Source organism: Ipomoea nil, unplaced genomic scaffold (genome assembly GCF_001879475.1).
Source record: "Ipomoea nil cultivar Tokyo-kokei standard unplaced genomic scaffold, Asagao_1.1 scaffold0117, whole genome shotgun sequence".
Lineage (NCBI taxonomy): Eukaryota > Viridiplantae > Streptophyta > Magnoliopsida > Solanales > Convolvulaceae > Ipomoea > Ipomoea nil.
In genome coordinates, this window is record NW_017616545.1 from 420,051 (window position 1) to 444,151 (window position 24,101).

At 38.5% G+C, this 24,101-nt stretch overlaps 1 protein-coding gene across 2 annotated transcripts; it reads left to right on the forward strand.

The window, feature by feature from the left end:
- The first annotated feature begins 4,877 nt into the window (after positions 1-4,877).
- LOC109164712 lies at positions 4,878-24,101 on the forward strand. Of its 2 annotated transcripts, none has more exons than XM_019313331.1 (2): positions 4,878-5,519; positions 24,080-24,101. In XM_019313331.1, exons 1-2 carry the CDS (start codon positions 5,072-5,074, stop codon positions 24,085-24,087), a joined length of 456 nt encoding a protein of 151 aa, XP_019168876.1. In that variant the 5' UTR covers positions 4,878-5,071; the 3' UTR covers positions 24,088-24,101. The 2 variants fall into 2 exon arrangements, with proteins under 2 accessions (XP_019168876.1, XP_019168827.1); XM_019313282.1 differs by lacking the exon at positions 24,080-24,101 and adding an exon at positions 6,240-6,832.

Below are 24,101 nucleotides of genomic sequence, written 5' to 3' on the forward strand. Positions count from 1 at the left end.
GGCAGGCATCAGTTTGGTGCCCAACTACCGAGCAAATTCCACATGCTTTTACAGATTGCACATTGCCGACAGCTAATTGACGAACAAGAGTAGTTAAACCAGTAATTTGTTGCTCAAGAGCAGAAATATTTACCTCATTCACTTGCTTAGACGGTTGGACAATTCTATTGCCAAACTGTTGAGAATTTGCAGCCATGTTTGCAATTAGAGTTCTTGCAGCATCTGGTGTCTTGTCAACTAAAGCACCACCGCTCGCGGCATCAATCATGCTCCTATCAGTCGGAAAAAGTCCTTCATAAAAGTATTGAATGAGTAATTGATCACTGATTTGATGGTGTGGGCAGCTTGCACATAACTTCTTGAAACGCTCCCAATATTCATACAATGATTCTCCATTGTTTTGCCTTATACCACATATTTCCTTCCTAATGTTGGCAGCCCTTGAAGCTGGGAAATACTTTTCAAGGAACATTGTCTTCAAGTTATTCCATGTGGTGATGCTCCCAGAAGGTAGATAGTATAGCCAATCCTTCGTTGAATCTTTCAACGAAAAGGGAAAGGCTCTCAACTTAATTTGTTCTTCAGTAACCCCTGTGGGTTTCATACTTGAACACACCACATGGAATTCCTTTAAGTGTTTGTGGGGATCTTCACCTGCAAGTCCATGAAAAGAAGGCAAAAGATGAAGTAGTCCAGATTTTAGCTCAAATTGTATATTAGCATCTAGAGCGGGAAAAGTAATGCACAAAGGTTGCTGATCCAAATTTGGAGCTCCAAGCTCTTTTAAAGTCCGATTTTGAGCCATGGGTTCCTCTTCGGAATCAGAATTGTTGGAAGGTTGAGGGTCGGTAGCCAGATCACTAAACTCCAATTTCCGCAAAGCTTGTTTCTTCCACCTGCGTACAGTTCTTTCAATTTCTGGATCGTACGGCAAGATTTTTTGATTAGCAGATCGAGTTATAGGCATAAACAAAAAGGAAATATATTGCAGCAATTATGTAAAAGTAACGAACGAAAAGAATTTTTTTTTTATTTTTTTTGGGACAAATGAAAAACAAATAAACAAATAACAAAATAAATAATTAAATAAATAAACAAACACAAAATAGGCTAGAAAATCTCGCCGGCAATGGCGCCAAAATTTGGTGAGCTGTCGTAGGCTTCCAAATTAAAACCTTTCAAACGTAGTAGCGGGAGTAAGGATCGATCCCACGAGGAGTAACTAGTTTAACTTTTGTGCTCAAATTAAAGGTAGGGGGGTTTGGAATATATCGAGAATAAAGATAAAATAAAAGAGAATTTAAACAAACAAGAAATTTAATTGAACGAATAAAGCAATGAAAATAATATATCAAAAACACTTATAATAGGAAACCTTGGTTAGTAAAGATCCACCACCGGAATTCAACACTGATCATTGATTAATAAAGTAATTAATATGCAATTGAATATTTGTCGTGAAATTATTTCATTTCTGTTTTCCCTTAGTTGTAGGTAAATAAAGCACAAGCGGTTTAATTACCCCTAACTATTAAATAATCTAAGACAAGCGCTATAGATTTAATTTAGTAGCAGCAATAGGAACTAGGAAAATCGACAAACTAAATAACACAAGCACAAGCGGTTGCATTTAATTTAGGAAAATATTCTACCCGAGACCAATTATCACTAAGCCGTCAATAATTAACCTCAGTTGCTACTGAATATTAGAATAATTTGTAGCACAACATTATCTAATATAGCAAATAATTATATCAAATAAATAACTAGTAGGCCTCCCTAGCAATTAAATGATACAACTATTCAAATAATTTAGAAGAATATTCAATACTCAAAATGCATAAAAACATATATATAATAAAGTTAAATAAATAACCTTACAGCGTTATGAACTCCGGGGCTTCAATTCACTAAACCAACTAGAAATTAGCCACAAATGGACATTGATAACAACTTTAACGAATACTATAGAGGAGGGAAGAATGAACATTTTACAATAGAAAACCTTAACTATTTATAGCATTCTAAAAATAAACCTAAACTATTTCCTACCACTTGTTTCCTACTTTTGTGCCATGTCTTGAAGACTTCCGCTGCTGCCTCGCCACAATCTGCGCACGGCGAATTGAAGTTGTCGCGTCCACCTGCACAAAGACAAACAAATTGACATATAAATAAGTATTATAAATAATTATGGAGCATAATGCAGTACGTATTATATATATATACATACTATAATGCATTCTATATATTATATTATATTATATATTATATTGTATATTATATATATATAGTATTAAGTACGTAGTATGTACTCTTATAAATTATATATTATATATATTATATGTAGTATAAGAATAGATTATACTATGTATATAAAAAGAACTAATTATTAGATAATATTAAATAATTAATATAAAAATATTATAAAGATGTACCTAAAATATGAGCGTAAAATATGCCCATCAGGGGGCTCTTGGTAGGATATATCCCGACCGACCTAAGATGTTCTCCGTGTTGGTTAGTACAAGTTCCTTGGCTCGAGCGCTGCAATGAAGAGATGGTTGGTACCGGTCGTCCATGTACCTTTTGTATTGCCCTTCTGTTTAGAGACGGTCGGGTCCGACTGGTCGAGTCACCTCCCGACCGATGTTCTGCCCGACCACCATACCTTTCTTCTACGAAGAGGCAGTATCGTTGGAGAGGGGCACTTGGCGATGCTAGGCATTGACAGAGAGTACTCACTAGGTTGGGGCACGTGGATATTACGTGGATTACATGCCGGTAGGCCGGAGGGTTGTTCCCGGCTAAAGGCTATAAATATCCACGGCAGTTAAGGCGAAATGGACTTTTGGGAACGATCAATAGGCTATTTACAGAGCTGCTCGGCCGTAGTCAGTCGGCCCTCGGAATAGTCATTTAGATTGTATTAGGTCACCCTTCTATATGAGATAACCTCTTCTTATTCATATTATCCTTTTACATACAGTACGTAGACCGCATACACGTGGACATTAGTATTATCATTACGTATTATGTTAGATTATATGTATTGTCTTTTTTAAAAAAATATGTGTGTTTTGTTATACAATTATGTACATTCATGTATACAATTATGTGTATTTTAGTATAAAATTATGTACATTTTTGAACATGAGATTTTTTTTTAAAGAAAATTAACCGTCAACACAGGGTAGCGAAATTTCAAAAAAAAAAAAAAAAAAAAAAAATTCTGAAACGACATCGTTTTGCATCAATGCGAAATCTCATGTTAATTTTCAGAATGCACCCCCTAGTGCAGGATATAAATTGCCCCCAAGGTGTTTATTATATAGGGAGCAAATAAAATGCGGAAGGTAGGGAAAAAAAAAAAATACAAATAAAGCATCCAACATAAGATTTGGCTTCTTTTAAGAAGGGGCCCTCAAATCTTTAAATCGTGAGATTCTGATCGCTTTTGTCTCCTTATCTTGAAAGCAGATCCTTGCCCATTTCATGTCAAATGCCATTTTTAATTATTACTTGATTATCTTGCATCAATAATCTCTTATTTTAGTGTCATGCCAAATGCCATTTTTAATTATTACTTGATTATCTTGCATCAATAATCTCTTATTTTAGTGTCAGGCGTTATGCTGTTTATATCAGCTTTATTTTTTATGTTAATTTTTCTGCTAAATCATATACTAATTAAAATATTTAAATTGAAAGTGATTTTTGTACCAGAAAATTACGAATTCAATTCTTGTCTAGGTGTCAACACTCTCTCAGTCGAGTTCATTGCATAAGGTCTTCTTAGTATGATTTATCTCTCATGTATAATTTGAGGACTATTATACATAAACGAAGTTTACTCATTTACTCAATGCACCCAGATTTTTCAACTCCTACAGTGTTTACTCCGCCTCTTTCTACTTCTCCGAGTATAGTTACAAAGGTTGAAGAAAGTAGTTTCTTCTTCTCCAACTGGATGTCTTGGCTTGGTTGAATCTAGATCTTCACACTTTGAAGCAGGACAAGACTCTTAAAATCTGGATGTAAACTTTTACGCTTTTGGTCTCTCTACTCTTTTACAGAACACTGGTCACAAACACTTGAATTTTTGAAAACTTGTATGCGCTTAGAATATTAAATCAACTAGCACCTTCTTCAGTTGATGAAGAGGGTATTTATAGGCAGGGAGAAAAATAGTTCTATTGGAGGGAAAACTATTTTCAAATAGACTAAGGACCAGCGGGTAAAGACTGGCAGGTAATCCAGAGAGTAGGTGAGTTGTCAGATTTTCTAGCCGTTGATTCCTTAAAGTGCGCTGAACATACTTTTTGTTCTGCACAAAAGTTAGGGAATTTAATGGGAAATCGACCTTGGGATGTGTTCCTAGGACTCATTTTGCCCTGGACATATTTACTTCACTTTTTAAAGGTTTTGGACTGTTACGCTCAGAGAATGTCTCGAGTAATCTTATCGAGTGGTTAACTAGGTTTTCACGCCTCGAGCTTTAGGTCCTCTCAGATACGAATGATTGACTTTATCGAGTGACACCCCGTATTTTTACTATGGCTTTTGGTTAATTTATTTTATAAACCATAATTTTAAATGCTCAAATTCTAAGCCCAAAATAATTTACCTCTTAGATCCTTCTAAGCCCAAATATATCTGTATTTTATAAATATCCTTGAACTCAACTAGCCTAGCACAATTACCATTTTTAATCCAAATCCAAAATACTTGGCTCAACCTTCCATGTATAGCTTACCCGAACATATTTATAAACCCTACTCTCTCTCTCTCTCTCTCTCTCTCTCTCTCTCTCTATATATATATATATATATATATATATAAAAGCTGTTTCTTCCCTTATTCAGCAGCTACCTTCACGTTACCTCCGTCTCTCTCTCTTTTCCTTTCTCTTTCCGAGCAACCAACAACAATATGGCGAGGCAGAGCTTGGAAAATGGGAGGGTGGCGGTGACCGGTGGCCTTCATCTTCTCTCCTTTCCTCACCGGCAGAGCAGAGCGGCGTAGTGTTCTCCTAGGCAGCTTCGGTCACCAGCTTGACGGCAACGATGACATGGACCCGGCGAGCAACAACGATTCCAGCAGCCGTTTCCCCTTCGAGCATGGCAGTGCAGCAAGTTCGGCGTTCATCTCCTTCCAACAGCGATGGGTAGCGGCGAAGCAGTGGCGTCCCTCCTCGGCGGGCATGAGATGCACGCTGCTTGGTCCCATAGGGCATGCGACGGGAGACCTCGCTGGAGTCGGCAACACCGTGAGCCAGTGCGAAGGCAGCTCTCTATCTCCCTCTTCCCTTGCTTTCCGGCGAGCTGGGTTCTCCAGCAGTATGAGGGAGCTTCCCGACGGTGGCCATGGTGGACGCTCAACGTGGCAGTGGCGAACCGCGGTGACGACGAAATCGGAGCTCCGACAGTGTGGGCTGAGCGTTGGCGGCTGGTGGTTTTGGAAGTGTGGCGTCGGCTGGTTCGACTTTGGCAGAACAAAGAAGAAGAAGCTTATGATAGGTAATTACGGCTATTAATCTTTAATTAGGGTAATTAGTGTTATTAATAATAATTAGTTGTTGATTAATTAGTGCTTATGAATGATGGTGGATTCATGATGATAATGATGGATTGATGATTCTATGTTAGTGATGATGATGTGATTAATGAGGATTAATGGGTGGATGATGGGTATGTTATGAGCATGATGAAGATTAAGAGAGTAATTAGGAGTTACTAATAACAATTAAGGTTTAATGTTTAATGGTGGTTATAAATGATGGGTGGATAATAATGCTATTATTAGTATTGGTAAATTGGTAAATTAAATGAAGAATCAATTAATTAGGGTTCACAGGTTCCCTACGATAGATTGGCTTATGGGTTGAGTCTAAGATTGAGGTTGCTTTTGGATTGCTAGCTTGAAAGGTAAGTTCCATGCTCAACAAATCTATTTTCATTACAATATGTTGATGAATCCTTTCCTGAATCTATCGAGCATGTTCTTGATCTCATTCTTGAGCTATATCTTGCATAGTATGTTTTTGAAGCTATTGAGTATGTTCTTGTTGATATTCTTGAGCTGTCTTGTCTTGGTAGTATTCTTGTGTGGTTATTTGTCATATTCCTTGTTCTTGAACTCCTTGTTATATTGGTAATGTTCTAGCCTTGTTTCTTGAGTATTCTTGCTGATTTTTTTGCCATGGTTTGGTCATTGTTCATTGCTGAAATGTTGAGAAGACTACTATTGCAAATGCTGAGAAAACCTACTATCTCATCTCTTGTGTTTGGCTTTACGGATGCAACTCACGAGTAGGTGCTACCCGTGAGGCACACCCGCATGTGTGTTTGGGGGAGGGATTGGCGGGTGGTTGGTAACCGCCAGTCACCCTCGTGAACCTCACGGTAGGCTATGGCGGGTACTTCCCACCCGTCAACCACTCCCGTGAGTTACTGTGCAAGTCCCTTCCAGTGCATTTTCCTTTGGTGCATTGCTGGTCATCTTTTGGTGCATCGTTGAGTAATTTCAGTACATTGTGTATCCTTGACCCCGATTATTGATCATTATTCCATCTTGAATCCTAGCCCTTGAACATTGAGTTGCTTTGTAAGACTTGAGTTGGTATGGGAGAGCTTCGGCTCCGCTTTGTTTGGCAGAATTGGAGAGCTTCGACTCCACTTTGTTTGGCGGCGTGAGCTTAGGCTCCACTTAGTGGATAAGGTTGGACTGGCGTACAACTTGGCTCGGTGTAAAGGTTGGATTGGAGTAAAGGTTGGATATTGTATTATTATATTGAATTTGGTATTTGATATATGTATTCCTTTGGATATGTATATATATATACCACTATGCTTGTTGACGTGTTTGACTCTTAGAAACTCTATTGTTGAATAACTTGGTTATTCCCGTTGTTTGCTTATGAACTTGAGTTGAGTTGTAATGTAACACTCATGATTTCCATACTAATTTAAACCTTAATCATACAGATAACTAGCCATAAAAACATACATAGCGGAAGACTAAATATGGAATATATGGAAAACATAGGGTGCTATGCCACTCCCACCCAACGGTGAACTCACAGGCGTAAACATCTGCAATATAATCCACTATATATCCAAAACAAAACCAACGATAAGGAGTCTAAAGTCTAACAACGGCACACAGGCCAAAACCATCACAAGGTTCAAGGAAGAAATCTACACTATCTGTCACTAGACCGCACTCTCGTCTACTCAACACCTGAAAAAAACACATAAATATATGGGACGATGCCCGGTCAGCGAATGATGCTGGTAACCACCAATACATGTGAAATATCATATGTAGATAGCTTATATATACAAAATCATTTGCGAAACAGGATATAGTATATATATAAGTTCAAAGCCAAGAGTAGAAGTCAAACACAAGACTCTTATGCACTCACAACAAAGATAAGGGAACACATCCCAAAATAACAAGAAGTACAACGACACACAAGAACGGCTCAAGGCGTAATCTACCATCACACAGTAGATTATCATCCGATATGCATAACACAAGAGAATACAGACACAACCATTGGCAACACATGCCTTTGTGACAACACATGTCACAAATAGAGAATCACACACATAATGGCTACACAAGCCTTCGTGACATCACCCATCACGAATTGATATGCCTTCCTTATGCCCGGTTCCAACCTTATGGCTACCCCCAACCTTATAGCTAGTTCCAACCTGTACCTCCAGGACCCCTGTACACCAAGTCCAACCTTATTCCCCCGAGGACCGTCGTCCCCACTCCGACAATATCCAACAATACCACCGATTTCATAGTACACGAGGGTACCGATCACACATGGCAACACATGCCTAGGTAACATATGTTACCCTTAACAAATATGTGAACCTTACACAAAGGTCACAAACTCCATAATCGCGTCATGGCCACCACGAGGACCACTACCGTACCTTGGTGACTAATGTCCCATACCATTAATCGTGCAATCCAGGTACAGCCACACACACCACACCACAATAGGAATCAATCAACGGATCACAACGAAGATATGAAACCATACTCAACAAGGAATGGATCACAATCCGACTCCAACGATACGATGATTAACACAAGTCATTATCCACAATAGGAAAGGACAAACAACGCACACGCTAGCATTTAAACACCGAACTAGCATGCTTCTCAAACGGGTAAACCAAACATAGTTCTGAAGAACACACAAGACTCATCACGGTTCAACAAATCACAAGGTTGAACACTTAGCACGATTCAAGACACCAAAACCTACATGGAATCCTACCATATAGTTCTAGACATACGAAACATCAAGAAGACACTCAAATAGTTCCACAAAAGAACATCGGGAAGTCAAAAGACCAAATACCGAGTCAAAAGAATCACGGGGAACAAATCCCCCAACAACCACATCATGTACCCCGCAGGTGGGGCCACGGGTGGACCACCACCCGTGGTACCGCCCGCGGGTACCACACCCACCATCAATGTTCCCCGCAGGTGGGGCGGCGGGTAGGCCACTGCCCGCCGTTCCGCCCGCGGGTACCAACTCTGTATCAAAAATATCCCTTCGGGGATTTTCAACTCCAAGCTCAAGTTCAAGTCCAAAAACATGTCAAATCTCACCAAATATAAAAAAATGACTTGAATCAAAGGAATAGCCAAGCAATGGCATACATGAACCCTAATAACAAGCTCTAGATATGCATTTTCACAAGACAATGCATCAACACTCACATTTCATAGCAAAATCACATGTAGAATCCAATAAATCATCATATAGGTAAGCAAAATAGATTTTGTAGAGCATGGGTTACCTCTTGAAGACTCAACTTTAACTTTAACCACTTCACAAGGCTCCTAACAAGGTCCCCTCTCCACACCCACTTCAAGGTTATACCAAAAGATCATAAAGATTTCATCTTTAAGAAAAGACACCTTAGAAAATACTAAAAACACAAAAGGAACATAGATCTTACCCTCCTAGATGCTCAAGAGTAGGAAAGGTGGAATCTTAGAGACAACCTTTGAAGATTTTGTAAAGCTTCAACTTGGCTTGGAAGAAAAGCTATCTAACTTTTAGAGAGAAGGAGGAGCTCATGTTTAGAAAGTGTAAGGGAAAGAATGAAGGGTGTCTTCTAGGTTAGCTTGCAATACTAACATGAGGTAAAATGTCTTTATTACCCTTACTAAAATAAAGAAGTGTAAGGGAATAAGGGTACAATCCTCAAGGCTTTAGGTACAACACTGACTTTGGTTTGACTAGTCAATTACTAGTCCCCGACTATTGAATTTTCAGGAATTTAAGGAATTAAATTACCAATTGTGTAACACCCCGTGTTACGACCCCTAAACCTAATTAATTAATTAATTACTCAGCCCAAAAAGGGAATTAAAATCTATTAATTATCCAAAAGGGGGTCCACCATAGTCCATGGGCCCTTATCCGTAAAGCCAATCCCTTAGTCCTATAGGAAATAGAATTAGCAAATCCATACCACTTAGACCCTAATTGGGACTCTTAGATATATAAATAGGGACATAGGAGGCACCTAGAACTCACATTGTTGGTCCCAAAAGAGGTAAGGTGAAAGTCTAGAAGGGGGGGGGGGGGGGGGGGGGAGTGAATAGACTTTCAAACTTTTTCGCACAGCACAACAATTGCTAAGCCAGAGATAAACCAAAACTCTTAACTAGATTGTTAGAGTATGGTGCACAGCGGAAATAAATAAACACAAAGTGTGTGTGAGATTGTGTGAGTAGTATATTTCGTGTAGAGCGAATATGTAAAGAGCGGTAAGTAAAGAAAGCAGTAAAGAACACAAGACAATTATAGTGGTTCGCGAGGTGGTGTAATACTCCTACTCCACTTGCTCTTATCTCCAAGAGCAATTCACTATATCTACCACTTCTTGGTTCCAAGATACAATGAATTTCCATGATCTAGTGCTTTGATCACAAAGCCCGCACTAATCACGCCCAGTGACACCACACTGCTGCTTCGGGTTTCACGTCGCCGCGCTACTATCCCAGGATTTCACGACTCCGCGTTACTTTCCCCCTGTCTTCCACACTCCGGTAGAAACGTATCCCGTGATCTAGTGCTTTGATCACCAAGCCCACACCAATCACGCCCAGTGCCTCCGACACTGCTGCTTCGGATCTCACAGCTCCGTGCTACTTTCCTCCCTTCTCTTGTTTTGCTCCAAAACAAGTGTTGTCTTGCTTCCAACTTCTGAGACTCTGTAGATGATCTTCAATGATGCGCAGGTCTCCTTGATGAAGATAAACACTCTGGAATGATTTCTCTTGATAGCTCTGAGTGTTTTCTCTCTTTGAATATATCAAGTAAAGCACTTGATATTTTTGCTCTGCTTTGCTCTGTTTAAGAACTCTCAGAATATTTCTCTTTTGAAGCTCTCTGAGTTATTTTTCTTTTCTCACTTCTCACTTGAAGATTTTTGGTATGCTCTGTACCAAATGAGATTTTTGCTCTATGCTCTTTTCAAGCTTAATTGCTCTATTCGTTCCCCTTTGATGGGTTCGAATTTTCTCAACTGCTCTATCTCTTTTCAAGTTCGTGTTATGCTCTTCTGCTCTTCAAGTCTTCATATCTTCATCATTTTATAGCTGGTAATGAGAATATGTCCGTTGGAAAGAGACGCTCTCATTTTTGAAATCTTGTATCTTTTTGTCAGAGATCTTATCTTATCTTATGCAAAGATGTCAGAAAGGATAAGCTAGCCGTTGTTAGAGCTTCATCTCCATGTAAATGGGTTCTTGAACTTCATCTGATATTTCCTCTGGTTTTACGTTGAGTGGGAATATCTGGGTGTAGAACGGCTTCTCTGATTAGCTTTGAAGTGGTCCTTGTATCTTTGGGATTTAAAAATATTCTTCAATTTAATCCCATACTAGTTAAACTAGTATTTTTCCCTGTGAGAATATTTTCACTGTAAGTTCATCTTCATCTTCTTCATTCTCACGTCTGGGTGTTCTCAGACTTCAAACTGGCTTTGAACTTCCATCCAATTTGAATTTCTCCTTTGTAATTGACACCCAATTTCAATTGGCTTGTAATTGGCACCCAATTTGAATTTATCCATTGTAATTGGCTCCCAATTTCAATTGGCTTGTAATTGGCACCCAATTTGAATTTCTCCATTGTAATTGGCTCCCAATTGACTTTGACTTGCAATTGGCTCCCAAATTGCTCCTGGTGCTTTTCTCCATTGTAATTAGCTCCCAATTGACTTTGACCAGCCAATTGGCTCCCAATTGACTTTGACCAGCCAATTGACTTTGACTTGCAATTGGCTCCCAATTGACTTTGACTTGCAATTGGCTCCCAAATTGCTCCTGGTGCTTTCAATTGCTTCCCAATTTAAATTGTTGACTTTGACTTCGAAATTGGCTCACAGATTTCTCGAATTTCATCTCAATTCAATTTGATCTCCATGTCTTCTTTGAATCGGTCCCCAATTTGAAATTGCATCCCATACTACAACTTCAATTGGCTCCCAATTTCAATTCTACATTGGCTCCCATCTTGAATTGATTCCCATGTGAAAGCTCCCAATTTCAATTGGCTCCCATCTTGAATTGATTCCCATGTGAAACTTGCTCCCAATTTCGATTGGTTTCAGTTCAATTGATTTCAATTTCTCTGAAACTGGCTCCTTGAAAGCTCCCAATTTCAATTGGCTGGTTTCAGTTCAATTGATTTCAATTTCTCTGAAACTGGGAGCTCCCAATTTCAATTGGGAGCCATCTTGAATTGATAAACTTGCTCCCAATTTCAATTGGCTCCCATCTTGAATTGATTCCCATGTGAAACTTGCTCCCAATTTCGACGGCTCCCAAGTGCAATTGCATCTCAATTGCCACCCAAATTTTACCTTGTAAAATTATTGATGGTGAGTTTTAATCTTGAGCCATTTCACATAATAAATCAAACATCATCCACTTCGTCCGTACAACTTTTGATTAAATCTCCAATCATATTTGATGTGCTCCTTTCTTTCCATAGATGCTTGATCTCCAAGTCAATTTCATGCATTCTTCCAACATTAATTTTCTTCACGAAAATTCTTCTGGGATATCTTCTTTGAGTAGCATTGACGTGATTTCATATCATTCATCTTCTTCTTCAATTTGTCATTTTCTCCAGACAAATTCTTGATTTTAGGCTTTATATCTTCTTCTTCTATTTTCATCCATCTTCCTCTGTTTTTCTCTTTTCATAATTAAATAATTTCCCGATCATGGTCTAAGACTCTACTAGACCTATAAAACAAAATTGGGGGATCTACAAATACAAATTTGGCATATCAAAACCATTACACTTTATTCCTAACAATTTCCCCCCTTTTGATAATGCCAAAACCTATACTCAGTCATTGGCTTTAAGTCTTTGAAAAATAATCTTTTTGTTCAATTTTATTTGACAAAGCCAAGATGAGTTTAACAAATGGTTTTCTAGACACAATCAAAAGAAACTTGTGAATTAAAATTTTTAGACAAGCTCCTAAACGTATCTTGAATTATTTTTATTTTGATCATCATCAATTTTTAATTTTGTCGTGCGTTTGACATATTTCTTGTCTTTTAATTCACGAAAGTCTAATTACATTAAACAAATAAAATTAAAGACTCAAAATAGACCATGGGAAATATTTATTGATATATTTCGAATTTATAGAGAAAAACGCAACAGAGGTTCGAAAATAGAAAATATCAGCTTAAGAGAATTTTCAGATTACCTTCTGGGTTTCTTCACACCAGAGTCTTTCTTCAAAATTTCCTTGACATGTTCTCTGAGCTTAAAGAAATCATCTTTGAACTTTGCATTCTGAAATTTCTTTGTAAGCTGTCCGGCCATACAGTGTCCATAAGCTTCTTTGATATTGTTGCCCGGAAGAACTCCGTTTTCCCACCATAAGACACATTCTTCGAAGCTTCTTTCTTCTCCAAGATTCATGCCCATATTTTCGGTGAAATCTCTTAGTTCATACCACATCTCGGTTCTTTTCCTTTTGCCTTCTTCTTCTTTATTCTTTTCCGAGATCCATTGGGCTTGATCGGCTGCAGGCCATTTCTTGATCATGCTTGGTAGATTTTCCTTAGTCCATATTGTTGTCTGAGTGGCGGTACCCTTAGAGCATTCGAACCAGCCACGCTGTTCAGCAACCTTCGATGTACTCGTACCAAGACTAGGATTCGCGAACTGAGCAAAACCAATCTGAGATGGTCCTTGTGAGGATTGTCCGCGGCTTCGGCCTCTACCTTGAGTAGACACTACTGGCTGTTGTTGACTTCCAAGAATAAATTCTTGTTGTTGCAAAGCCAAGTGACTGAGAATTTCTTCCCCCCTTTTGGCGTTATCAACCAAAAATGCAAGGGTCTTAAAATCTCGGTCTTGGTTTGCCTTCACAGTTTCAACACTATTGTGTGTTTCAATGGAAACGGTTTGCACGTTGTCAAGCTTGTTTGTTGTAACTGCGAGTTCAGATTCAAGTTTGTTGATTCAGCTTTCTTGATCTTGAATCGCTTTGATTTGTCTCAAGGGATGTTCGTTGTTAATCTTTTCAGCTACTTCACGTTCCTTCTTCATGAGCTGAATCACTTCAAGTAAGCCTTTTGTCAATTCTCCTTTCAAAATTCTTTCTGCTTTGTCAATCTGGGTCTTCAAAATATTTTGATGCTCCATTAATTCCTTCAGATTGACTTGTGTATCCGTGTGTTGTTGATCTAGCTTTTGGTTTTGTTCAACCAATTTTTCTCCAATTGTTTGACAAACAACATCACTGGATTCGGCCACTTTGGCAAATAAGGATGAAAATATGTCATCATCTTGATCATTCATCTGCACAAAGTTTTTAGGGGATCCGAATGTCCTCGGATCTGTGAGAACAACTGTATCAATAAGTTGCATCCCTTCTTCTTCAGGTGATTCGGCTTTTTGGTTTAGATCACCAACCTGTTCTTCTAGGACTTCTGTTCTCGTGTAATTGTCTACAAATAATTCTTCATTTTCTAGAACAGGATCCATGGTAGGCATGGTAGACTCGGTATGGTGTACCGGCAATACACTGGATAAATCCTCTGTGATTTGCAGTCTACTCTCAGTAGCAACTTCTACTGCAACTTCCACTGGTATATCTCTTCTTCTTTCTTCTGACACTTGTTCTCTTATTTCTTCTAGCACTGACACTTCTCCTTTTAATTCTTTTCTTCTCTTATCCCTTTTGTAGCCATAATATATAATTTTTTTTAATTCCTTTTTATTTTATTTTTATTCATATATTTTTTTGTGTGTCTTTTTGGCTACGAAACTTTTGATCTTTTTATATACGTAGGGATTTTTCATTTTGTAGGAGAGAGAGACAGAGAGAAAATAGAGATAGACAAAACCAGTAGCAAAAACATCCATAAATTTTTATTTATCTCCTTCGTACAGAGAAGGAGAGAGAGAGAGAGAGAGATAGCATATCATTTCTTCAACAAGCAGAGAAGCCAGTACTCATGCAGTCTTCTGAGTCATAGCCTCCTGGTGGTGAAGGAGCATATCCCGGTCCCGAGTCACCACTGGACTCACTTTCCTCGAACATCGACCCGTTTGAGCTTGAAGATGAATAGGTTTGATTAAAAAACCTAGTAAAGTCCACTCGAGGACGGATGAACGGGTTGAGTGGCATCTGCTGAGGAGGCGGTGGAGGAGCAGGGATTTCTTGTGGCAGCGGTGCAAAAACTGGCAGACTTGGTGGAAACTTCGGGAGAGGCTCTGGTGGAGGAGGAGGTTGATAGAGCCCATCAAAACCGAAACCGGGAGGAGGTAGAACCGGTCCAAAAGTTAGTTGTTTAAATACTGGAGATATTCTGAATTGCTCATATTCAGAATTTCAGCATATATGTCAGGTTGAACAACCGGAGAAAACTTCATGAATGGAGGCTCAGACCCTTCCACTTTCTCTTGTTCCACAGACAGTTTCTTGTCACCATTGTCTTCTTCATATATGAAACCTGGTTCACACGGTGGCGATTCTGCTACAGCTTGAATTTTTGGCGACTCCTTTTCTTGCTCCTTTTCTTCAGATATTAAAATCAAGGGGTTGCTTGGGGACTCTCCTGCTTTCCTACGTCCGTCCGTTCGTGTTGCCCTTCGGGGTTGCTTGAGAACTTTCTCCCAAGTTCTCTGAGTTTCCTTCCTCACCTCGTTCTCCTGAGACTCGCTGGACACCATCTTGCACCTGCAAAAATTCAAACAACAAAATCTTCCACAACAGGTATGTCTCGGCTGTCTCCCAATATATAGGGCGGTCAGGAGTGTAATCGGTTCACTTGCCGATGGAGAGTTAATTCTTCTTGCCGTCGTTTAGAGTTTACGGATGTGATGGATAGCGACAAGACTTCTCATTGGCTAAGATGGCGGTGGATGGGAAGAGATTTGATGGGCAACGGTTTAGAGGGGAGAGTTTAATGAGGGGTTAGGTTTTAATTGCTCTATGGGGTGCCGATTTGAGAGAGAGAGAATATCAGTTTGGAAAGATTTGATCTAGGAGAGGATTATGGGGGGAGGTTTAGGTTGGGTGGAGGTTTAGAAAGGGTAGGAGTTTATGGGTGGAGGTTTGATGCCCAATTAAACTCTAATTTTCCTCCTTTATCTCCTGATTTCCTTCTCAATTTCGTGTACCACAAACATAATAACACTCAAACATCTCGTTAGTAGCAAAAATTACTCCACAAATAATTAATCACACATACCAATTATATTAAACTCATACACGGTAATTTCCAATCAAAAAATTAAACACATTTTGGAAACTAACAAAATTAACACACATATTCCTAAATTATAATTAGAAACAACTTTATATAAAAAGAACACAAATCAGATTCCAAAATATTTTAGAAACTAGCAAAAATATTAACTTCTAGATTTCTAAGATATTTCATTGCGAATTATATCACATATAATGCATATATACGAAACACATGTACAATTAACACTTTAAATCACATTTTGCACATAACACATATACATTATTAAACAAACACGGTAAATCATTTTTAGAGCAAATTGTTCATGCAAACAAGTTAGTTAATTTACAGAAACATGAACACATACTCAAAAACTGATTAACACATTAAAACATGCAATTTTAAACAAAAATCAAATAAATCACGAATTGCACATTTCATCAAATTAGTTTGCATGGCATATGATCTCACGTTAAATAACACATGCAAATGCACAAATAAGATCCTAACACATATTGCAATTTTATCACATAAAAATTTCGAATAAAAACATGCATATAAACACATAAAACAATTTATTCATATAGAACAATTTATTTTGAGCACAAGTATCAATTTAAATAGAGAGATTAAGTCCAGTGATACTTAGCTCATTTCGATCATTCCCAACTCGTGCCTTAAGGTAGAAAATCTCGTTTCGCATAAAGGCTTTGTGAGAATATCAGCAACTTGGTTTTCCGTAGGGATATATTCGATCTTCAGATTTTTCTTTTCAACGTGATCCCTTATGAAATGATGTCGAATGTCGATATGTTTGGTTCTTGAGTGAAGCACCGGATTGTGAGTGATAGCGATTGCACTAGTATTATCACAATAAATACTAACGTCATCACAATTAACTCCGTAATCCTTCAATTGTTGCTTCATCCACAAAATTTGCGCACAACAACTTCCTGCAGCAATATATTCGGCCTCGACGGTACTAGTTGCGATGGAATTTTGCTTCTTGCTGAACCAAGAAACAAGCCTTCCCCCCAAGAACTGGCATGTCTTGGAAGTGCTTTTTCTGTCTATTTTGCAACCTGCAAAATCCGCATCTGAAAAACCCGTTAGAGTAAAATCTGTACCTTTTGGATACTATAATCCAACATTGATTGTGTCTTTCAAATATCGTATGATCTTCTTTGTTGCGGTGAGGTGGCTTTCTTTTGGATTTGCTTGGAATCTTGCACACACGCCCACAACATAAGAAATGTCCGGCCTACTTGCAGTAAGATATAGAAGTGAACCAATCATTCCTCTATATTTTTTTTGATCGACATCCTTTCCATCTTCATCTTTGTCTAGCCTTATTGATGTGCTCATTGGAATTTTGATCGATGATTTTCCATCAAGGCCAAACTTCTTTATCAAGTCGCGGGTGTACTTTGCTTGATTGATGAATACTCCTTCTTTCAGTTGTTTGACTTGTAAGCCCAAGAAGTAATTCAATTCACCCATCATGCTCATTTCGAATTTATTCTGCATAAGCTTCGAAAATTTCTCACACAAAGAATTGTTAGTGCTTCCAAAAATAATATCATCAACATATATTTGCACTAATAAAATATGATCACCATCTTGAATTCTAAAAAGAGTTTTGTCAACAAGGCCTTTGGCGAATCCACAGCTTATTAAGAACATTGACAAAGTATCATACCAAGCTCTAGGTGCTTGTTTCAACCCATACAATGCATTTTTAAGTTTGTAGACTTTATCACCTTCGCCTTTTACCTCAAAACTTGGGGGTTGTTCGACATAAACTTCTTCTTCGAGTAGACCATTCAAGAATGCGCTTTTCACGTCCATTTGATAAACGGTGAAATCTTTGTGTGCGGTGTAGGCTAGGAAAATTCTGATTGCTTCAAGTCGGGCTACCAGTGCAAAAGTTTCATCAAAATCAATTCCTTCTTCTTGAGAATATCCTTTTGCGACAAGCCTTGCTTTATTCCTAACAATCACGCCTTCTTTCGTTTGCTTTGTTCCGAAAGACCCATTTGGTTCCTACAACATTGTGGTTTGCCGGTCTTGGAACAAGTTCCCAAACATCATTTCTTTTGAATTGATCGAGCTCCTCTTACATAGCATTTATCCAATCCGGATCATTGAGAGCTTCGTCAATTTCTTTTGGTTCAATCTGAGATAGATAACACGTGAACAATGCTTCCATGGTAGATGATCTTGTTTTCACGCCTTCATGGATATTCCCAATAATTAATTCTGGAGGGTGATTTTTGAGCCATCTTAAATCTGGTTCAAATGGGTGCATGGTACTGGGTGGATCCATTTGTTGTGTACTGGGAGAGTTGGTTCGAATTTCCACATTTAATTCATTTTGTAATTGACCACCAACTTCACCAGTAACTTGATCACTAATTGGAACTCGTATTGCATCCTCATTATCACGTGAGGCATCACTCCCAAAATTATTATTAAAAGAATTTCCAACTTCTTCTAGATGAGGGATGGGATTTTCTAGAGAATTAATTTCCAACTCATCCATTCCCTGCAAAACATCATCTTCACACGTATCATTAGTATCACAAAAATCAATATGACACTTGTTACCATTTTGTGCAATTTCTTCGTCCAGTGCATCACTCTTGATCTGTGATTTTTCATCAAATACCACGTGTATGGATTCTTCAACCACCATTGATCTTTTATTCAAAACTCCGAATGCCTTGCTGGTAGTCGAATATCCTAGAAAAATTTCTTCATCTGCACGCTCATCAAAAGCTTTTAGATGCAATTTATCATTAATATGAATAAAACATTTGCATCCAAAAATATGAAAATAGCCAATATTTAGTTTTCTCCCTTTATATAGCTCATATGGCGTCTTCTTGTACTGCTTATGGATCATGCTTCGATTTTACGTGTAACAAGCAGTGTTGATAGCTTCCGTCCAATATCGTTTCGGGAGACCGGCAGCACTAATCATCACTCGTGCGGCTTCTTTGAGCGTCCGGTTTTTCTTTCGGCAACACCGTTTTGTTGCGGTGTTCTTGCGGCAGATAATTGATGAGAAATTCCATGTGAATTGCAAAAAGCTTGTATAACTCCATTCACGAACTCGGTTCCGCGATCCGTTCGTATTTTTGATATTTGCAATTCTTTCTCATTTTGTAGTTGCTTCAACAGCTTCGGTAGAACTTGCTCAACTTCATTTTTCTTCTTGATAAACACGGTCCAAGTGTACCTGGAAAAATCATCAACAACAACGAGAGTATATTTCTTACCACTTACACTTATTGGATCAACCGGTCCAAATAAGTCCATATGTAGTAAGCTTAGCGGTCTTGACGTTGACTCGTGTGTTGTCTTGCTTCCAACTTCTAAGACTCTGTAGATGATCTTCAATGATGTGCAGGTCTCTTTGATGAAGATAAACACTCTGGAATGATTTCTCTTGATAGCTCTGAGTGTTTTCTCTCTTTGAATATATCAAGTAAAGCACTTGATATTTTTGCTCTGCTTTGCTCTGTTTAAGAACTCTCAGAATATTTCTCTTTTGAAGCTCTCTGAGTTCTTTTTCTTTTCTCACTTCTCACTTGAAGATTTTTGGTATGCTCTGTACCAAATGAGATTTTTGCTCTATGCTCTTTTCAAGCTTAATTGCTCTATTCATTCCCCTTTGATGGGTTCGAATTTTCTCAACTGCTCCATCTCTTTTCAAGTTCGTGTTATGCTCTTCTGCTCTTCAAGTCTTCATATCTTCATCATTTTATAGCTGGTAATGAGAATCTGTCCGTTGGAAAGAGACGCTCTCATTTTTGAAATCTTGTATCTTTTTGTCAGAGATCTTATCTTATCTTCTGCAAAGATGTCAGAAAGGATAAGCTAGTCGTTGTTAGAGCTTCATCTCCATGTAAATGGGTTCTTGAACTTCATCTGATATTTCCTCTGGTTTTACGTTGAGTGGGAATATCTGGGTGTAGAACGGCTTCTCTGATTAGCTCTGAAGTGGTCCTTGTATCTTTGGGATTTAAAAATATTCTTCAATTTAATCCCATACTAGTTAAACTAGTATTTTTCCTTCTGAGAATATTTTCACTGTAAGTTCATCTTCATCTTCTTCATTCTCACGTCTGGGTGTTCTCAGACTTCAAACTAGCTTTGAACTTCCACCCAATTTGAATTTCTCCTTTGTAATTGACACCCAATTTCAATTGGCTTGTAATTGGCACCCAATTTGAATTTCTCCATTGTAATTGGCTCCCAATTGACTTTGACTTGCAATTGGCTCCCAAATTGCTCCTGGTGCTTTCAATTGCTTCCCAATTTGAATTGTTGACTTTGACTTCGAAATTGGCTCTCAGACTTCTCCTGGTATTGAATTTCATCTCAATTCAATTTGATCTCCATTTCTTCTTTGAATCGGTCCCCAACTTGAAATTGCATCCCATACTACAACTTCAATTGGCTCCCAATTTCAATTTCAATTCTACATTGGCTCCCATCTTGAATTGATTCCCATGTGAAACTTGCTCCCAATTTCAATTGATTTCAATTTCTCTCTGAAACTGGCTCCCAATTTCAATTGATTTCAAAACTGGCTCACAATTTCAATTGCTTCGAACTAGCTCTCAATTTCAATTGCTATGAAATCGGCTCCCAATTCTTTTGAATTGGCTCCCAAGTGCAATTGCATCTCAATTGCCACCCAAGTCTTTTGAATTGGCTCCCAAGTGCATTTGCATCTCAATTGCCACCCAAGTTTTTGAATTGGCCTTTTGAATTGGCTCCCAAGTGCAATTGCCACCCAAGTTTTTGAATTGGCCTTTTGAATTGGCTCCCAAGTGCAATTGCATCTCAATTGCCACCCAAGTCTTAAGACTAAACTAGCGCCCAACTCCATCAGATTAATTTAATTTGGCTTCTCAAATTTTACCTTGTAAAATTGTTAATGGTGAGTTTCGAGCTTGAGCCATTTCGCATAATAAATCAAGCATCATCCACTTCGTCCGTACAGCTTTTGATTAAATCTCTAATAATATTTGATGTACTCCTTTCTTTCCATAGATGCTTGATCTCCAAATCAATTTCATGCATTCTTCCAACATTAATTTTCTTCACGAAAATTCTTCTGGGATATCTTCTTTGAGTAGCATTGACGTGATTTCATATCATTCATCTTCTTCTTCAATTTGTCATTTTCTCCAGACAAATTCTTGATTTTAGGCTTTATATCTTCTTCTTCTATTTTCATCCATCTTCCTCTGTTTTTCTCTTTTCATAATTAAATAATTTCCCGATCATGGTCTAAGACTCTACTAGACCTATAAAACAAAATTGGGGGATCTACAAATACAAATTTGGCATATCAAAACCATTACACTTTATTCCGAACACACACCACAATAACTTTCACCACACAAGAATTCTCAAGAATTCCCATAGGAGAAATCAAGAAAGAAGAAATCTTAAAGAAAGACCCTTCATAGCCAAGGAAATTAATTAAGGCTAAGAGGTAACCCATGTCTCATCAAAACCTATTTTCCTTGCTATAATCTCCTTCTTTGGCTCCCTATTCTATACTTGTGTCTTGATGAAATCTTCTATGATAATTGTGATATGATCTTGATAATTATTGTGATGATTTCATGTGTGATCTTGATGATCTTGATGATGATAAGAGGATCTTGATAATTATGTGGTGTTCTTGATAAATCTTGACGTTCTTAATTTTTAAAGATATAGCATGATTTTGTGATTTAAATATGATTAGAGCCCTAGGTTGAATCATGAATTTCGTATTGGGATTTTCTTGGTATATTTGGGTGGGAATTCACATGTTCGGGTGTTGATTATGTTTAGGAATTGCATGCTAGTTGAATCGGTAACCCGTTGGCCTAGGTGGAAGATGTATGAACCCCTTAGGACTATCCTTAGTATGTGAATGATCACACGTAAGTTTATTCATACGTCTCCCCTTCCCAATGTGCCAATACGTGCTACTATGTGTTATGTGATGCTTGATTCCCCAATTTGGTTGCGATCAAATTGGGAGTTCCTGAGCTGCGGTTCCAAAGTTAGCTGCGGTCAAATTGGTTACTAATGAGATGTGGTTCATTTTCCTGGTAGCGGTCAGTGATTCACTTCTTGGGCTGCGGTCCACATGGGCCTCGTGTGCTATGGTCGACCGACTGGACGCGCCAGGCGGTGTGTAGGCCCATTAGCCCAAGTAAGGCTGTAGCCCACCGAATGAGTGATCGGGCGGTGTGTAAGGCTACGGTTGGCTGCGATCCACCGAGTGTATGGGCCAGCGGTGTGTAGGGTCGTAGTCTCCGAAGATCATCGCCCACCGAATGAGTTCCTCAGGCGGTGTGTAGGGCTTGATTTACTACGACCCACCGACTGAGTTCGTCAAGCGGTGTGTAGGGTCGCAGTCCCCCCTTGTAAAGAGGATCACAGTCCACCGACTGAGCGCGTCAGCGGTGTGTAGGGTTGTGATCCGCCGTCGAGTTCGTCGACGGTCTATACGGTTGGTTGCGATCAACCCCTTCATGCTGCGGTGTGAGGTAGGGTGCTGCGGGGCCGTGTTAGTACTATATGTACTAACCCTCATGTTCGGGGCATGAGATTGGTCCCGTGGCGCCACCAAAGTATGCTTGTGTGACTTGAATGATGATTGGATGATAATGTGAATGATTTGAAAGTAAACGGTGACCTTAGATACATTCTCTTTATGATATTGTCTCTATATAACTATTTGTCGTCGCTTAATGTGCTAATCCTTATCTGTCGAGTCTATCCCTGATTTTAAAGCTAGAGTCTCCTAAGTTTATATCTTCCTACTTCAAAATGGTTTTCATATAATCTATATATATAACTATCTATATGTATTTCAACGCGTTGGTGTGGGTTACCAACATCATTCACTGAACAGATACATTTGGCTTTCAGGCACAGATGAGTAGACCCCGGAGCGCACTAGAGATCCGGAGCATAGATTAGTTAGTTTCCCTTTCGACCTGCGTGCCATGATTATGTATTGACATTGCTTGAGGATATTTAGTTGGTTTAGCCTGTGCATCTGAGTTCTCCAGCTCAGATGTGGCATAGCACCCCGCACACTTATGTTTGATTTTGGGATTTAATGAGAATTCACCTTTATTATATAAGTTTTAAAAGTTTCAAAATTTCGGGGTGTTACAAATTGGATTAGGATCAATTACTCAATTAATCTCCTAATTGAATTTGGATTATGGGGTGTCACATGTAACCCCGTTTGTCATTCACTAAGTCTAAGTTGAGTTGAATTGATTTCCCGTTGGCTTACTTGATTTGAATCCATTTGAGTATTCTATTGATTGTGTCATGTGTGATGAGTTGAGTATTCTATTGATTGAGTATTTGTCTTATGAATCGAGTACTCTTGACCTTGAATGTATCTTTTGAAAATGTTGTTGAGTTGGTTACGTTGAATATATATATATATATATATATATATATATATATATATATATATATATATATATATATATATAGTTGCAAAACCTATTTGGCCCTAAACCCTAAATGTGGCATAACACCTTCCTTTGAATTTAGTTTGCTTTCGTAGCGTTTTATTTACAGTTTAAGCTTTATTTAGTTGCTTTTGCCTTAGTTTGCATGCTTAGCTTGGTGGTGTTACACCTTAACTCCTCGAATGATTGTCTTTATCACTCGGTCTTGAAAAGTCACGAGAAGTAGACCCTTCCATCATTCGATCTTTTGTAACCTCTCGGTCTTGATAGTCTTCGCTCTTTGAATCTTTAGTCTTCGTGTCTCGGTCTAGAGTTAACCACCCGGGTTACTCATCTTCTCGGGCAGTCAAAGATAACCCCTCGAGTCAATCTTCGACTCGTTGTACTTTGTCTAATCAAGAGTTTACCACTCGGGTTACTCCATAAATCTGTGTTAAGACTGTCTCCTCGAGTGTCCATTCGGATGAACATAGTTTAACTACTCGAGCTACCATTCGGATAGAGTAGAATGTTGAGCATAATATACTAAGTCTAGGAATAAAAAGAATTGGGGATCTAAACTCCTAATGCTTGGTATCATCAAAATCTACTAACAAAATGTTCCTAACAATTTCCCCATTTTGATGATTAATATGCGCAAAAAAATGTATCGTTTTTTGAGATTATTATACTAGACATTTGTGTGTTAAAATAGGAAATGTGCATGTGAAATGGGGAAAATGGATGCAATTCACTTAACCAAATGCTTGACGGATAGAAAATAACACTTTGTGTTTTTCTTGCAGGAATTTAGGGAGAAATGCTAGC

Excerpts from the sequence above, each read along its gene's own strand:
- LOC109164712 (XM_019313282.1), top strand. The coding sequence starts at position 5,072 with ATGGACCCGGCGAGCAACAACGATTCCAGCAGCCGTTTCCCCTTCGAG. Across the intron at positions 5,520-6,239 it reads GAAGAAGAAGCTTATGATAG|ACTACTATTGCAAATGCTGA; the intron begins GTAATTACGGCT and ends AATGTTGAGAAG.